Source organism: Poromitra crassiceps (genome assembly GCF_964638095.1).
Source record: "Poromitra crassiceps genome assembly, chromosome: 16".
In the NCBI taxonomy this organism is placed as follows: Eukaryota; Metazoa; Chordata; class Actinopteri; order Beryciformes; family Melamphaidae; genus Poromitra; species Poromitra crassiceps.
This window is the reverse complement of record NC_139645.1, coordinates 4,840,689-4,859,673: the sequence shown is the minus strand read 5'-3', so window position 1 is coordinate 4,859,673 and position 18,985 is coordinate 4,840,689. Positions and strand designations below refer to the sequence as shown.

Below are 18,985 nucleotides of genomic sequence, written 5' to 3'. Positions count from 1 at the left end.
GGACTTTAACACTACTAGCTAAGAATAGAACGGAGACTGAAATAATAACGCTATGGCTTTCTTTGGTTCTTTGGTCAAAAATTCTTCACTCTTATTGACCAAGATTTTTTTAAGTTCAAATAACCCAATTCATATATTTTTTGTTTGAATACTTTTTTATGAAAAAATTAAAAAAAAAAGAAGAAAAGAAACAGAAACAAAGAAATACAACATGATTATTTGACTTTAAAATGGGTTTTGAGGTAAGCGAAATATAACAAACAGCGTGTGCCAGATGGAGGGGAAAGAGAGTAAGACAACAGTCCCGCTTGGTCTCATTATGAATTGTCTAAATACTGTAAATGGATGGCAGTTGATCTGAGGAACGGATCAGTGTGTTGAGTGGAACGCTGGACCATGGCTCTACCCGCTGGACGGGGAGTACGAGTTTCTTGGATCAACACGTTCTCTTTGATCACATGGGCTAGTTTGAAGAATGGCCCTTTGGCATACAGTACGCTTCTGTCTCCAGAGAAGGATCTGTGCTGCAGCTTGTTTTTGTTTACGTGTACATTTTTATGATCAGCATGCCAGCGTTTTTCCTTCATAGAGGAAGTCTTGGTAGCACAACTGCTCCCGACGAGCACTTGGCGCCTTGCGCCCGGGCCGCCGCTGTGTAAATCTAAGCCCCGAATGGGTGCATGTAGACGTACTGTAAAGCGCTTTGAGCGGTCATCAGACAAGCGCTATATAAATCCAGTCCATTTACCATCAAGTTCAGTCTCCTCCAATCATGCTTACTGTCGTGTGTAGTCACCCCCTAAAGGCCCGTTCTGAGACAGTAAAAACCCTGCATGCAATGCGCACATTGAGGGAAATGTCAGTGTTGATCATGCGTGCGTGGGTTAAGTGTCTCGGCTTGTTTGAATGCCGTTTATGATGTTGTAGGCATCCGCTGCCCATGACGGCTTGGCCTTGAGCCTTCAACTGTCCATTCAATGCATTAGGGATGCACCGATCCACATTTTTTCACTTCCGATCCGATTCCGATACCTGAATTTGGATATCTGCCGATACCGATATTATGCCGATACCAATATTTTTCTTGAATATACAGTATAGGCAAAGATTTGGGCAATTAAAGATTATTATTTTTAAATATACCTTGCAAAAAGCAGATAAAATTAAGAAAATATACAAGGCAAAGAAGGATACTATTATGGGCAAATTACGGCCAGCGCTCCCTGTGCGGCCTGCGCTGGAATTGAAAAAATAAATAAAAAATAAAATCCGATTCCGATCTGATCCGATTCGTGAATTAGTGCCAATATCGGCACCCGATATTGGATCGGACTGGTCCCATCCCTACAATGCATTATAATAGGCCACAAGTGTCAACCAGTAAGACTGGGAGGCTATCTGTCCCATCTTAAGATTCATAGATACACGAGCATGATTGAACACGACTAAAACACCCTTTAACGAAACAACAACAACAAAAAGATGAAGGATTGTGCAGTGAGTGACCATGTTTTCCCTACCTCCTCAGAATCGTTTCATCCTGGAGGGGGTGCTGGAGATCCATAACGGAGGGCAGAACGCTCGCTTCGGCTCGTCCCTCGCTCCTGTGCCTGACCTCAACGGGGACGGCTTCAACGACCTGGTGGTGGGCGCCCCGCTGGAGGATGACCACAAGGGAGCCATTTACATCTTCTTCAGCCAGCAAAACAGAATACTACGCAAATACAAACAGGTACGATGACCGAAATACGTTCAAGATGTCCGCGTTATCTCTTTGTATTTACTGTTTGGATTCTAAAAATGGACAATGCAAAAACCTTGGGAGGAAATCAACATACCACGCAGCAAAAACAGCTGGTCAAAAATATGTCCAGCTCAGATGGCTTCCATCTTGGGAATACACGAGGGATCAGCCGAGCAGCATTTTGCTAAACAAACCGCGTCACTGGGTGGAAACGGCAATGGGACGCTATGGAGCCTGAGCTTGAGTGTCTGACTCTAGCCGGCTGACCCTGTTTACATTTTAAAAACTGCGACAGTTCACACAACTTTAACACGACATGCATAATATTACACATCAAACTCTTGAGCTACTTCTGCTCTCACTCAGTGTCAAAATATAAGCGATGTGATGTATAGACCTTATTCGATTGACGTCACTCACGTACGGGCACGCCCACCGCCGCCATATTGTTGACATAACGCAGCAGCTCTCAAGTGACAGCCTATGTGGAGCAGCGTTTATAGGAAGCTAGCCGCTGTTAGCGTTGCCTGTATCGTTCCTATTGTGTTCGGATGGTGACCTGCGTTAGGCATGGCTGTAGTAATGACAGCAATAAAGTCCCCGTGGTTTGTTTCTATCTCTACCGTCCACAGACGTGAAGGGAGCGACACTGAGGATACGTCAGCAGCACAGGAGATGTGTGGATAGTTAGTTGAGACAGGTGAAACTTTCTGACAGCTCCTGACAGCAAAGTCTGTTCACCTCGTTCTTTTGTTTATTATTACAGGCATTAACGGCAGCATACAAATAACAACTGTGGGGTTTTTATTGGTGTCATTACCATCGCTATTTTTGTAATGGAACAGAAACGACAATAAGGCTGTTACTAGTTGTCAGCTGCAGCGCTGTGTGCGCGCAGGACGGTATGTCAACAATATGGTGCCGTCCAGGGTTAGCGAATAAGGTCTATACTCTTTGAGATATTAACGTTTGTTTGGCACAACTCATACCAATTAACTGCCGTGAGGTTCCGCATTTCTGGGTGGCAAGTGACGTCACGCTGATCAGTCCTATAGAAAACACAGTAAAGAGAAGAAACTTAAAAGCTCAGTTCTGTTCTGAAAACAGTATAAAGTCTCAGATGCATACTGCGCACGCTGTAGTGGTAGGTGAGGTGAGAATAGCACAGGCTATATGTTTAGTATACTGTATATGTTAAGAGAAATGTAGGAAAGCTGCTGTACTAATGTAAATGTGGACATATCCTGGTAAATGTGTGCATTTACTGTATCAGTATGGTACCAGTTTTTGTTTGCAATGTGTGTCAAAACTATTGTCTGAACTATTTGATTCACACTTTTAGATCAAAACGTTTTGAGAAATGACAGCTCTAATCATGACTCTAATCATAACATCATGAGCTGTGGTTGAGTTCATTCTGACGCTTTATACGTGTTGCTGGTCTGTCTCTTTCTCAGAGGGTAGCAGCAGCAGACTTGGCTCCTGGCCTGCAGTACTTTGGGCGCAGCATCCACGGCAAGATCGACATGAACGAGGACGGTTTAGTGGACTTGGCAGTAGGCTCCCTTGGTGCTGCTGTGCTCCTCTGGTGAGTCAGGTCGCCATTGTAAATAAGAATTTGTTCTTAATGACTTACCTGGTTAAATAAAGGTTCAATAAAATAAAATAAAAGTATTTCATTCATTAATTTAGTAAATAAAAGATGCTGTTGTCAGAATGAACAACAGTCTTTCCATGGTGCTTATATTTGCAAGAGTCCCAGGCGGGCTCTGTGCTGTGCCATTGTATCTATATATAATAAATGTAACCTATTTGTAAGGTTACTCTGGAGTTACTTCCGGTAACTCAACCCCCAGCGTACGCCCCCATACACTGGGGGTACGGGGCTCGCTCTCGTATGGGTTACGCCCACTGACGCCAAACTCAATACAAGAACCTGTCCGTTTTACTGTTCTCTTGCTTGTCACTAAGTGCGCCTGACTGCTATATAACATGACTTTAGACCTGTTATGAATCAGTGGGGTCTTTCGTAATATTCGGGCTAAAAACCGAAGCTCAGACCACGTACGTGTCTGTTTATATTTACAAAATTCACGCTTGTTGTTTTGAATGGCCGGTTGAGCCCCAGACAGTTCCAGGTCCCTTCCCGCCTCCCTTCGCTCAAGCACATGTTGAGATAAGTCTGACGTTGGGGTCAGGGGTCATGGGTTGGTTGGGTTCACCTTTTAACACTCGGGTGTGTTTTCACAGGTCACGCAGTGTCATCCGGATTTACGCCACGGTCAGGTTTGAGCCCAGCAAAGTCAACATCTTTGTGAAGGACTGTCAGAGAGGCGGCAAAGACGTCACCTGCATGTCAGCCATCGTGTGTCTCAACGTCACGGGCAGGACGGCCATCGCACCGGCAGAGGAAGTTGGTAAGCCGGTGAATTCAAGTCATGATTCAGCAATACGGCAATAAAAGCGTGGGATTTTGGAGTAATTCAGATGATAGTTAAGGGTTCCACGAACGTGATATGAAAAAGCTCTCATTCTTTAAATAGGGACGTCACCATACTAGAATTTCTACTTCGATACCGATACTCGGGAAAATATCGATACTCGATACCATTTTCCATACCACGTGATGACGACACATCAAAAATAAAAGTTAGACAGATGGACGGACAGACGCACACTTCTCCATCATCTAGGCCGAATAAAACTCATTCAAAGTTTGCACTGACGGAAGATTAGCCCTGCACTAGCCATCAGCCTATCAGAACACGTTTAGCTTGTTAAAGCAACAGAAACCCACCAATGATAGGGAGGGAAACATCAATGATTTTTCCTTAAGAGAAAGCACTGCTGGTATCGAAACTGTTGCAAATGAGTGTTGTATCAGTTTCAAATATTTTTGTATCGATACTTATCCTGTTGCAAATGAGTATTGTATCCGTTTCAAAATTTGAGTATTGATACTTTTCGATAGTATCGATACTTTTGACCACCCTATTCTCTAATGCGCCGCACTCAATCATATATACACGCAGACGCTGACACAGTCAGCTTTGACTGTTGTTAAACGTTAAACCGCTGGATACTGTCAAACCTTTAACAGACCTTTTTTTCCCCCCCGGACACACATGGGCTGTGAATTTTATATTTTGGACGTGGAGCTGCACTGAGCTTCAGCCATTATTCTTCAGCCTGGAAAATGAGTACATGACAGGGAGAAACAGGGCCTGTCTGCAAGTAAGAATAGCGGAGTTACTCAAAATGATGTAGATCCCGCATGTCTTGGCTCCGGGCAGTGCTGTCGGACATGTGACTTCCCAGTGAGAGGGCTGATGGCTCCTTCCATTCAGAATGCCAAAGGAAAATGTCTCTTTACTACAATCAGTACAACGAGATGATGGTCTCAGGCCGTCTACATGCCAGAGATAACGCTGCTGCCTCCAGTGGTGGTATATATTATCTGCTGTCAAATGTTACTTCTTACTATTGTGTGAACATTAGCACTGCCATGCATTTAGTGTCTTTTCTTCAGTCCACACAAGAGCATATCTGTTGTAATATCTGAGTGCTGGTGGTGACAGAGCATAGATAACCAGTCAGGTAATCCACACCTCTGGTTTGTGACAGTCAGTGTTGGGGGGTAACTCATTACAAAAGTAACACATTACATGTAATATATTACTTTTAGCAGTAACTCAGTAATATAACGTATTACTAATATAGTATTACCCTCCCTCATTACCACCACTGAGGTGCCCTTGAGCAAGGCCCTTAACCCCAACTGCTCCAGTGGAGCTGATCAGTGGCCAGCAGATCAGACTGTGGTTGTACTGGTCAGCTTCCAGGTATGAATGTGTGTGTGTGAATGTGAACAGGGCGCTCCTGAAAAAGAGAGCATTGCTCTCAGTGAGACTCCCCCTGTATAAATAAAGGTTAAAAAAAAAAAAAAAAAAAAAAAAGGATTTCAGTAATATTATACCAGTTACTTTGTCAAGTAACTCAAGTTACAAATTGAGTTACTTTTTTTTTTAAATCAAAAGCACATATTTAAATAAAGATACAATAATTTCCTAATCAAATGATGTGTTTTTATGCAAATAACCACTATAGATGACAAAGGAAAAGGATAACATTTAGAATTTGGACAGTTTACACTGACTTCAAGACATTGCTTCAAGACAGTTTAAATAATTTTTCGGGATGGTTCCGGGGCGGCGATGTCATTCTGCTACTGCTGTTGTTTTGGTGAAAGTGATGCAACAGTAGTGTAATAAGTAACAAGTTACTCTACACAGACACTAATATTGTAAATGAACTTATTACTTTCAAATGAAAGTAACTAGTAATATGTAGTATATTACATTTTGAAAGTAACTTGCCCAACACTGGTGACAGTGCAATCCCTGCAATGCAATCCAGTTTCTCTTGGGACCTGAGGTGTTGTGCCGGCACCAACAGCCCACCTACATACAAGCACAGTTACTCTGATCACAATTTGTTTGAAGCGATGGGACCCCAGGGTTGAGTTTCACCGTGTATAGGGGGGCTAGGAAGCAGGGGTGCAAGGGGGCATGTTCTTAGTTGACCCCTTGAACCCCTGACATCTTTATCAAATCTATCTATCAGACCTACCCAAAACAGTGGCGGACGGAAGGTACCTTGTCTTCCCTGGTTGGATACAGTGTTAACAGGTTTATTTAATTTTCCTCGCATTGTCGTGTCTGGCTAGTAATGCATGGCAGATGATGTGCTGGTGTTTGTGAGCTCGCTCTGCTCTGTTGTACAAAATGGAGCCGTTGTTTTTTTTACCATCTCAATAAAGTTAGTATAATGAATGCAAATATGTATTTGTATGGAAGCTTTTATTTCTAGGCAAAAAAAGGATACAATTAATTATTTTGGGATGGATAAAAAGCTATATTTTTGGCTGCCATCGGTATATATTTGAGGGCTTTATATCGATGACAAATGCCACCGTAGATATTAATTTTATTTTATTTTATTAGTTTATTTGGCAGGGACATATACAAAAAACATTAAACCCCATAGGGGAAGAGATGCTTTGCAACAGATTTAGCCATTGGCTACTTTCCATCTGGAGTCCCTGGGCAAATACAATATACCGTAAATTCCGGACTATAAGCCGCACCTTTTTTCCCGTTTTTTGGCCTTTTTTGGCCCCTGCGGCTTATATAACGGTGCGGCTTATCTATGGATTTAAAAAAAAAAAAAAAAAAAAAAAAAAAAAAAATCTCTCTTTTTTAGCACTCTTTCTAACTATAAATCCTATATAACTATAATAAGTTTTAATTTCCTCTCTTGCCCTCTTTTCACCACACTGTATGACACTGTATGACACTGTGTGCACACTGCACTGTAAAAAACAACACAGGTGGTGTTGTGTTATGTTGTTTTGTTGAAATGTTAATAAATGGGAGCTTCCTCTACAATCCCCTCTGTGCATGAACCCTTACATATGGTAATTAAACATTAAAACACAAAAAAAATAAAAAATAAAAAACATTAAAACACCCGCGGCTTATAGTCCGGTGCGGCTTATATAAGAAAAAAATAGTCAACTTTGAAGGTGCGGCTTATAGTCCGGAATTTACGGTAATACAATTGCTTTGCAAAGTCCAACACACCAGCTATGTTTTCCCATAATCTGCAACTTTCTTCAGAAGAAATGTTCCTAAAAGCAGCCAACGCTTTTTGTTATAATAGGTGATAATAATGTGAATGTGGTGCTAAGAGGGGACAAGCTTCCCATTGTCTATATTCCATTATCTTCATATATTTCCACAAAGCATTAGGATTCCTCTTGTTGTGTAGTTGACCATACAAGGCTTTATAGATTTTCCCCCCCATGCTATGAAACTAAAAGGCAATAAATAACAGAAAATGTGGCTTGGAAATGAATCACTTCAAAAGCCATTTGGATTCTGTTGGTTACACATTTACATATCTTCAGTCTGGCTATTATTACATTGCACAATTACACTGATGTCATTTTGGCCGTAGCCACAATTTGTCAACTCCCTGGAATCATTTCAACATGTTAAAGAGATCGTTTGGATTGTTGGAACCCTAACCCTATTTGCTACTTACCAATGATGATGTTGATTGGTAGATTCCTTTCTCAGCACAAGCCATGCTGTTCCTCATACTAGCTCCACATAGTTAGCCACAAACCAATACAAGTTCAATCACGCGCCTGTCTCTGTGCAAGCTGACTGAGACTCACTGAGATTTACTCCTCACAAAGTAAATGTCAGCAGTGGTGTAGTCTACGTGATGATACGCAGGTATACGGCGTATGCACACTGCGAAATGACTCAGATTTGCGTATGCGCACTGGGAAATGCGCTATGATACGTATCGTTTTCACTTTCCATTCATAAAATTCACCCTGTGCGCTCTGTGTGTTACTGTGTTACCCTACGTTCACACACAGCACCCAAGCCTTGCCTACGCCTTGCCTTTACCCACGCTTTTAAATAGGCGTCCTTTTTAGTCAATGAGGCTGTGTACACAGGGCGCCTCAACGTGAACCTTGCGTGTACCCACGCCTCGCCTGAGCTGTGCCGATTTTATCGCTTACGGCGGGTTTACACATACGCCTAGAGCGACGCTTTAAGCAACGCTTTAAGCTACGCCTAGGCATATAGGCATTGCTTCATGCACGCTAGGCGCCTATTTGCGTTCACACAGGACGCCACACTGAAGCCCCGCTCTGCGCTACGCTGATCACATGAGCAGTGGTTTTTTACACTTTTCAGATCTGATTTATAGCATGGGTGAGTAACATGAACCTCTTTTTTATTGTAATGTGCAAGTGACGATGTCTGTCTATTTCCTGGCCGGCTGTAATTGTTATTTTTCCTCGGGTAATCATGTGACTATGAGTCATCAACACCATGAGTGATACATGCATTGAGACAGGGGGGGTATATATACATCTGACAGAAAAGACGTAAATAGAGGAACACATGAAGGACAGCTCTCCTACTATGCACTCGTTAATTCGCGCTCCACCCTCCCTTTTGGGCAAACTCGGTAGAAAATATGGCCCAAGTCCGTCAGAAACAACAGCCAGCTTGACAGTTCAGCGCGCCTAGAGCTGAAAAATAGAACAGACGCCTAAACGATAAATGCAGCGCAGCGTAGGCGCAGCGCGAGCGTGGCTTCAGCGCAGCGTGGCAGCGGTATGTGTGAATGCTCTCATCTGTTAACAAGGACGCCTAAATTTTAGGCGTTGCTTAGGCGTTGCTTAAAGCGTCGCTCTAGGCGTGTGTGTGAACGTGGCGTTAGGCGTGAGTTCTATTTTCAAGCCGACTAGGCGCATGAAGGCAGACTTTTTCTGAAGGAAAAACACGACAATATCCGTGGGAAATGGCAAAGTCAACTGAATTTCAAAATAAAATGGTGTTACAGCGTTGAGCAGAGAGAGAGAGAGAGAGAGAGAGAGATTGACGGGTGGCTATCATACAGTACATGGGGCTTTCTCACCGTCAGTAAACAAATATTCAGGAGAGAGAACAGCAACCGAAGAAGCAAGATGAAGCTGATAGCTGAAGCTATTCTGTAAATTTGGGGAGGAACAAAAAACAAACTAAAAATGGGTCGAATCTCCACGCACTTCCGGCCGAAACCGGGGGTGGGGGGTGGTCAGAGTCAGAGTCAGTATACCCTCTGGTTTGTGGCTATTGGCTAACTATGTGGAGCTAGTATGAGGAAGAGCATGACTTGTGCTAAGAACGGAAACTACCAATCAACATAATCACTAAGTAGGGGGCTAGGGTTCCAAAAATCAGAACTTCCTTGAAGGGAAAACCTCTCGGAAACACTTGAACACCGACAGAAGAGGATCCTGAACTGTTCCGGTCAGATAATGATGTCATTTCCTGTGTTCCCGTTGCCCCCACTAGCCATTAAATACAACGTCTCCATCGCGGAGCGACGCTTCAATCCTCGGGCCGTACTGGACAATAACGACCGGCTGCAGCCTCACAACCTCACGCTCCTTCCTGAGGAAGAGACCTGCGAACACATCTACTTCCATGTGATGGTGAGCTCCAGTTATACCCAGAGGGTGGCAGATGACACAGCACGCACTAGACCACTATATTGGTTTCTTTATATGACAACAGCTACATAAAACTTAAAACGGAAGAACTGGTGTGCTGAAGTCTCGAGCACTCACAAATACGTTTAAATCACTTCTTTATGTTGCTCAGCAGACATGATAAACGGACCCGTTTGCGCCCTTGGCTTTCCTCGGCGTGACTGAAATCACAGTGGGTGTGACCCCAATTAAACAGAAGCCAGCGATCGGCTGGTAATTGCGAACAGCCGATACAAATCATCATCAAATCTATATTCATGAGAATGAGAACATTCAAGGCAGAGGAGATGCCGCACATCATGTGATCACAGCAAACCGAAAGTGACCAGTAAATCTGTAATCAAATATATATATATATATATACATATACATACATACATTTGTTTGCAATGGAAAGTTTTAGTGTCACATTAGGTGTAAATGCTGTTCCAGAGGCTTTTCTACCCTGACAAGAATACAATTCTAGCGTTAATTTTTGGCATGAAAAATGATCAATTTGAAGATATTGAATATGGGCACCAACTACAGTAATGTCGGCCCTCGAAAACCCAATCAGTAGAATCCGATCACATGTATATCTAGAGTTCTGTGACTTTTATGAACATTTTGTCATCACAAAATGATTTTAGTTTTTGTGGTATGGCTGAAGATAGACTAAATGTCTAGATGAATCTTTTTAACACAAATCTTTTGCACTTCCATAGGAGACCACAGACTATGCCAGGCCCATAGTGTTCACTGCACAGGTGGGGCTGCAGGACCCCGACAACGGACCCATTCTAGATGACAGCTGGCCCACTGTTGTCAGGACAGAGGTGAGTCAGAATATCAATAGAAATCATTTAAAAAAATAGCTTTCTAGCCATCTCATTGGCTAATGTCATTACAATGTGCAAATCTAATTTGGATGGAGAACTTTGTGAAGCCGTCTCATTTGTGAACACTAGAGCAATAAAAAACAAAAAATTGCTGATATATCATTATTCATTTTCCTGCCTCATGACACATATTGTGGCATTTTTGCTTTGCGTGATATATATATATATATATATATATACCGTAAATTCCGGACTATGACCCGCTTTTTCTTTCCCGTTTTTTGGCCTTTTTTGCCCCCTGCGGCTTATATAACGGTGCGGCTTATCTATGGATTTTTCCAGCAAACGGCCACTCGGGAACCTCCAAAATCTATGGATGTTGGTATGAGGCAGAACGAGAGCAAGACAGACATTATGAGAGCGAGACCCTGATTGGATGATGTTGCAAAAAATGTGCCTCGCGACCTGATTGGAGCACTGTGCCACTACTCTCTCTCAGCCACTACGGTAAAACACCCTCCCTCCTCCCTCGCTCCGGGGGGAAAAAGGCAGCGATTGAGCCTGAAAGACAGTCTGAATGAAATTGAATGTAACATTCCCAATTCTATGTATTACATTCTAAAAAACTAACAGCAACATTTTGGAAGGCTAAGCCACACAACTAGCTCGTTGTAATCTAACATCATGCTTCAAAAGATGGAGAACTGGCTGTGTTACGACGATGGCGGCGATTGAGCCTGAAAGCCATGTCTGAGACAGTAGCGAGACAGGAACAACAACAGCAGCAGCAGCAAAGGATCATGCACAAACCCGAGACGAAAGGGACTGTCCGTCAGGGCGCGGACGACTGTGTCAGCAACTCCCTCCCGACTACCAGGAGAAAATTACAAACTTCGGCGAATTCACACAAAGAAAGATCAAGGAATATTCCATCGGACCGGAGCAGATCATAAATATGGATGAAGTGCCTTTGACGTTCGACCTGCCTCTCACTAGGACTGTTAACAAGAAAGGTGAATCGTCCATCACGTTGAGAACCACAGGTCACGAGAGAACGAATTTCACTTGTGTTCTTGGCTGCACAGCATCTGGAGTAAAGCTCCCGCCGATGGTGATTTTTAAGCATCTCACAATGTGTGATTTTGTCTGGGGATTAGTGACCTGACTTTTGTTTTGTTGAAATGTTAATAAATGGGAGCTTCCCCAAACAGCCATCTCTTTCCCGACAATCCCCTCTGTGCACGAAGCCTTACATATGGTAATTAAACATCAAAACACCCGCGGCTTATAGACCGGTGCGGCTTATATATGTAAAAAACAGTCAACTCTGCAGGTGCGGCTTATACACCGGTGCGGCTTATAGTCCGGAATTTACGGTATATATATATATATATATATATATATATTAGGGGTGCACCGATCGATCGGCAAGCTTATCTGTATCGGCCGATTTTGACCTCAAATATGCGATCGGCCATTTTTTATATATAATTTTTTTTTTTTTATCAAAAAAAGCCCTATCACTAATCAGGCTTTCCAACGATATAAAATACAATGCCAATTGGTATTAATAATAATAATGGAGAGATAATCGACCTAAAATAACGTTTTCAAACTTTCTTTGAGGAGTTTATATATCGGTGATCGGTGATCGGTGATCGGTGATCGGTCGATGATCGGTTGGGCAGATATTTCCCATAAGCAATCGGCAATCGGTGATCGGTGGCAAAAAAAACGTGATCGGTGCACCCCTAATATATATATATATATATATATATATATATATATATATATATATATATATATATGTATTTCACTTACAAAAGCAGTAGCTATCTTTCAATATGATGTGGACATCTGTCCCCCCCCCCTGCCAGCTGCCCTTCTGGAACGGATGTGACGAGGATGACCGCTGCATGCCAGACCTGACACTGCAGAGTATGACTGACCTGATGACTGGAAAGTAGGTACACACATGCGCCGCACAACATACTGCAACACACACACACGCACGCACGCACGCACGCACGCGCGCGCACACACACACACACACACACAGCACATGAATGCAAATGCATTAGGGGTGTCAAAATTAATCGTATAATCGATGCATCAAGATGCGGACGTGTGAATCGAATCGAAGACAGATGAATCGTTGATGTTTAAATTTCTGTCGACATTCAGATTTTAAAGCACTTTCTAAGTAAAAAAAGGGACTTGATATTGATCCGATTGCTTGTATTAATTCATGAAAAAGTAGCCATGTGCAGTAATAATACAGAAAATTGAGGATGTGATACGTGGAGCTGCGATACTTTGAGCTGTATCGAGATGCATCGTGGAATCGAATCGAAGACACATGAATCGTAATCGAATCGAATCGTGAGGCCAGTGAAGATTCACAGTCCTAAAATGCATATCAAGTGCCTACACACTGAACACACACACAGACACACACACACAGACACACATACACACAGACACACACACACACACAGTAGTAGATAGGGGTTCTCTGAGTAAACCAAAAATGTCATCATACATGTAACGGTGTCCTCTGTCCCTTGGACATTTTGCTGTCTCGTCCCACTCGTGTCCCTGCCAGTCAGTTCTGTGTGCAGCCCGTTCAGTCCCGCGGCACCTACTGCCGCCACACCGGTGAGGGAGGTCTGGAGGGGTCCCAGCGGGTTCTCGAGGGAAACAGGAGGAGGATGGTGGTGGACGTCCGGTTGGAGAACAAGGGAGAGAACGCCTACGGTGCTCGCCTCAACATCACCTACACGCCCAACCTACGCTTCTCCAGCCTCATAGTCAAGGTGTGGCCAGTGTGACCTTCTCCCACGGCGACATTTTCAGTAGATCAGGTGGACGCTGTTTAGTAGCCATTTTGCTATCATTTCAACGTGATTTGTGTGATAATAACAGGCGTTCCCAAATTGCGTTTTTTCCCCATATAAGTAACATGTACAATGTCTGAAAGAGTTGTCGACTTAACCGAAAGATGAAATGATTGTGTTAAACAAGTGTGTTCTTGTTCTCCATCTAGGACAACTCTGACATCAAGATCGAGTGTGGCAGCGAGGACAGACTGAGGAATGAGAAGAACTGCAATGTCAGCGCTCCCTTTATGAGGGCCAAAACTCAGGTGAGACACCACACCAGACTGCATACAGTAGGCTCTTTCACACCGGCCTTGAAAGCCGAAAAATGCACGGAAAATAGGATTCGCGCCTCCGATGTGAAAGTCGTGAACGCGCGTTGGTGGACAATTGTTTTACGCCTTTTGTCCCGCCACGGTAGGTAGTAACAGCAAGCAGCCGGCAACCCGCCTCCATTTGAAAGCGTCGTCGCAGCGGGCCGGAAAAGGTGGGAATGGTCAGCTCATTCATAAAAGAAATTACAGGGGAAATCACCTCATGTATCAAGAAAGTGCAGGAGTGAAAGTAAAAAAAGTAGCCTATACAATCATGACTGCAGGGGACGCCAGGAGGAATGCTCCGTGCGGTTAGGCTTTATGCTCAAACGATGTTGACATTAGTAGGTACAATTAATTAACGGATATAATAATAAGCTTCAGAGGGCTATAGCTGTCTGTGGCGAGTTGGTCTGAGGATATTCCCTGTCGAAATCAGCTCTGTGCATTCCCTTACAAAAACTACTAACGTTAAGTAGTCATGTGCATTTATAGCCTATACTATTCCCCCGACGAACGTTATGCAGACTGCAGCTGTTTGATATGCGTGCGGTCGTGTATCGTTCCAATTTTAGTAGGACACCATATCGATCTGCCCGCCCACCATGCGAGTGCATGGAGTGCACCTATCCTCCCTGCTCAGCGGACTATAGAAAGAGGGAAGTGTTGTTGAATGAATTCGTTCATCATACAGTAGCCTAGGCTACACTAACCTATGAAAATATTAATTTGGGCTAGGAGGAGCAGGAAATCCCTCCGCTCGCCTTTCAATCCGGGAGCAGGGGATTTCACCTGAAAGTACACAGCAGCACGGGAATGTGGCCGTGCTGCTTGGCTCTGTGTGAAAGCAATTTCTGTGGAGAGGGTGCGAGCTTTGCAGGACTCCTAAACGGCAATTTTTGCGCGAAAGAGCCTAGAGTGTAAACTCAGGTGAGACACCACACCAGACTGCATACAGTGCATACAACATTTCACCATAAGGATTTAATTGGATCGCTGTATTTGTTTAAAGTCGAGCTGAACCCAAAAATGACTTTTCTTTTCTCTTAGTTCAAATACCTGGGTATGCAGTGCACCTATTTAATAATGTATGCAAACAAAATCACAAAAATCTTATTTCTTTAGTTTTTCACACTTTTTCACATCAAAAGTTCATTTTTCAAGATTTCATTGATAACAGTAATGTACAGTTTGCTGACGTCACCTAGTACTATCAAATTTCTAGCCCATTTCAACCAATCATATCACGACATGCAGCTGTCAATCAAATCTTCATTTCAGGATAATTTTCTCTTCCAAATTAAGTCGAAAATGGCGCCTAGTGCCTGTCATCTGGCAGAATTCCTATCCCATAAACTAACTACTAACTTGGCCAATTGTATGAAACATGAACAAAAAACTAAAACTATAATCTCTAAGAATGCAAAGAAATGTAACTGGCTCGTTAAAACGCGCATTCCAGGGATATCGTATTTACAGAAATAGCGTAAAAGGCGCGCGCTTGAGAGCGTGGTTGTCAGGGGTCTGCCCTCGGAGATTCCAGGCAGGCGGGCAGCACCCATGCATCGGATTGTCCGCTCGCTCCGCACGAAGCAGCTGGCTGCCTGGTACTCCGCGGATCCCACTCGCGTAGCACGACAACACGCTGAATCCCACTCGATTTGGGGGTGGAACACGCCATGATTGACCAATGCCAAAGCCAGTCGACAGAATTGTCAAATCAAATCATCGACATGATACTATGACCCGCCTCTCAACTTGTCATCTCAGACAAATTATGTTTTCAGTCTGAAACGGACTGCGACGCACGTGACCAACGGGTTCAGTTCGACTTTAACATGTTCCCGACTCCCAAGCAGTTTACGTGCGTTTACCGCCCACTACTGGTCCCAAGTTAAGTTCTTTGCTAATGAGACAAATAAACAAAAAGAAAATCTATAATTAAGCAAAATCAAATCAATAATATTTCATCGATATATTTTCAAGTTGTATTTTGTGACCTTTTTAAGCCCAAGAAGAGCATTATGGTTTAGGTGAGAATTAGTAAGAAGAATAAATATTCTGGGGACAGGATTGGTCTCCAAATGTGTCGATGATTTCTGTGTTCATATCCAACTGAAATGAATGAAAATTGAAGAGTTCATCTTTCCAACCATGCTGAATACATACAGTTTGGAGCTTCATAATGCTCCTGAAATAAGATGTCAAAAGTTCAGTTTAATATCAAATATCAACATATCTGACTTGATATTTTTGTGGGTACATGTCAGAATAACAGCGTAACCCGCACTGGGCCACGGCTCATGGGTTGAGAAACATTGAAATGGACCGACAGTGGACCACAGCACATGGATCTAAAGCACATGCTACAGGCTTCAGTAGACCATGACAGACCACAATGGTTAATGTCGGAACCACAAGCCAAACCAGTGAAGCTCAGTTTAGTTCTGGTTTGTGAGAGCGCCCCCATTTTCAGTTTGAGGTTCAAATCTGCAATCATGAATAGAATGTCAACACCAGGCCATACATACCTCCTCCCGCGTTGTTTAGCCTACAAACTAAATGCAACTATGGGGCCATCGACAATCTAAACAAGCATGACTGAATCCGATGTTTAATCCTTTCTTAGCAATTTGCTAGCCCCCTTCGCTTTTATTACACAGACATTTTAAGAGCTCCATAGGCTTATAAAGCAAAATGACACATAATTGTATAATAAACATAGCATAATGGTAATGGTGAAACAACAGTATACACAGCTCTGTCTGTGTGTAGCATTTGACCCACAAAGAGCTCAGTATGATGGGGAAACTTAACACCCCCCCACCGTTCCAAGACCACTTACTTACTCTGTGTCTCTGTAATGCTCTCCAACCTGAACGCCTCAAAGTGTATGTTACGATCAGTGTTGGGCAAGTTACTTTCAAAATGTAATATACTATTACTAGTTACTTTCATTTGAAAGTAATAAGTTACTTTACAATAGTACTTTCTGTGTAGAGTAACTCGTTACTTATTACACTACTTTTGCATTACTTTCACTGTAATAACAGACGTAGCAGAATTACATCGCCGCCCCGGAACCATCCTGAAAAATAATTTCAACCGCCTTGAAGTCAGTGGAAACAATCCAAAATTCGAAATGTTATTCTTTTCCTTTGTTATTGTCATCTGTAGTGGTTATTTGCATAAAAACACACAGTTTGATTAGGAAATAATAGTATCTGTATTTAAATATGTGCTTTGATTAAAACAATTTTTTAACTCAATTTGTAACTTGAGTTACTTGACAAAGTAACTGGTATAATATTACTGAAATCCTACTGAGTAATCAGTTATATTACCGAGTTACTGCTAAAAGTAATATATTACATGTAATATGTTACTTTTGTAATGAGTTACCCCCAACACTGGTTACCATGCATGCAGGAAGCACAAAATCAAAGCTGTTCACTATAATAATCCAAAACTATGATAGTGATAAGAAATCTTAGAATGAGTATAGTCTATTCAGTTGTATTACTTACTTAGCCACACGTCAATTAAGAGGGCTATATATTCACAAGGAGCAGATTCATGTCCTCTATGCACTAGTGCCACGTAAGAGCGTTTTATTGTATAGTGCTGGCATTGAAGGTTGTGGAGACTGAGAGATGGTTGGAGTGACATAAAAGAAGTGTGTGTCCAGTGGATTGTGCTGCCCCATACAGAGCTGCAATAAGAGTTTCCTAGTAGGAAACTCTCACACTGGACGCTTCATTTCAAACTAAGGACATTTCTCCATAGCTCGGAGCTTCAGGTGAGACCGGCTGAAGCCTACGTGCAGATACGCAAGAGGTACTCTCTCATCTGTTACCCGATTCCCACATCCAATTCTGTCAATTTGCCCACTTACCTCGCTTTTCCACAAGCTTGTAATGTCAACAATATTTATGAGACCTTCCATTTTTGCAGCGTATTTTTTTTACAGCACAGCATCAAGTTCTATTTTTTAAGAGGGTAACGTTTGAATTAACTGCGGTAGGGATGACATTGATGGTACGATTTAAAAGCTCTGCTATTTAAACAGTGCGCGGATTATATGTACCCACTATCCCCAGTCAGTGATGTCCCAACAAATAAACTGTCAGCCGGCTCTAGTTACGCAACCAACGAAGAAGAGCGCTGAGAGGGATTCGTCGGTGATGGGGAGGTTTTCATGCGAATACGCACGCACGCATGCACACACGCACACACACAGGCACGCACGCACACACACAGGCACGCACGCACACACACAGGCAGGCACATTCCAAAAAAAAAAAACGATCCAATGCCATGAATCGCAAATGCATTCTGTCCCACAAGCTAACCACAACGCCATTATCACAAACAGCCGCCGTCTCCTAGACGACAACAACAGAAAAGATCACTGCGACTTCACTCTATCGCTCCCCGACGACTGAACCCGACTGGACTCGGGTCACCCCTTAAAACTCACGGGATGATTCATTCATACTACTCAGTCATCCAGTTTGAACGGTAGCCAGAGCCACAAGGCCGATCTGCTCTGGTCGAGGGCCTCCTAAAAAATGTGGCACAGAGTTAAACAAGGCGCGTTGGAGCTGCCAAACCAGACCAAACTGCTGTGTTGCTCAAGGAAAAGCTGTTTCAAAGTAGCCAGTTATCACTCTTGTTTGCTAATTTTCTGGTTTTCTTTTGACCGGTGTAAAAACGACCCATTTCAAATTGAACAGGGTTGTGGCAATCTTGTTGCGCTAACAGTCAGATCTGCAAACAACAACAACGACAACAACAGAGGTGATTGCTTAGTTACTTAAAAAATATACTCTGGTAAATGTTCCAAGTATCGTTTCAAATGTGCTTTACTCAAGTCAACGTATAAAAGCCTAACGGTCTTACATTTACTCAAAGTGTACAAGTAAAAGTACTAAACTGGTTCTCTGTTGAGTGTTACTCTGAATCACAGATGAGGAAAAAGACACCTCAAATAGCTCAGCTGAATTCACTCATGTTCGTTCTCAGCTCTCTTGATGCTTCTCTCTCGGTCCTTTTCCCTCCTTTTTGGTGTCGTTTTTGAGTACAAGCAGCCAATCACCTTTGACAGA

At 42.9% G+C, this 18,985-nt stretch overlaps 2 protein-coding genes across 2 annotated transcripts in view; both read left to right on the top strand.

Moving 5' to 3' along the window:
• coro2ba (coronin, actin binding protein, 2Ba) overlaps positions 1-18,985 on the top strand; it is a 418,611-nt gene that overhangs the window by 107,730 nt on the left and 291,896 nt on the right. The gene's annotated exons all lie outside the window — the stretch shown is intronic.
• The window catches only part of LOC310790898 (integrin alpha-11-like), a gene marked incomplete at its 5' end in the record, with an annotated part of 82,949 nt that overhangs the window by 48,442 nt on the left and 15,522 nt on the right, over positions 1-18,985 (top strand). The window contains 8 exons of the mRNA XM_083652609.1: positions 1,529-1,732; positions 3,202-3,332; positions 3,995-4,161; positions 9,670-9,809; positions 10,571-10,681; positions 12,562-12,647; positions 13,290-13,500; positions 13,731-13,829. Of these exons, the coding sequence (XP_083508735.1) occupies positions 1,529-1,732; positions 3,202-3,332; positions 3,995-4,161; positions 9,670-9,809; positions 10,571-10,681; positions 12,562-12,647; positions 13,290-13,500; positions 13,731-13,829 (1,149 nt within the window). The remainder of the gene's footprint in view (positions 1-1,528; positions 1,733-3,201; positions 3,333-3,994; positions 4,162-9,669; positions 9,810-10,570; positions 10,682-12,561; positions 12,648-13,289; positions 13,501-13,730; positions 13,830-18,985) is intronic.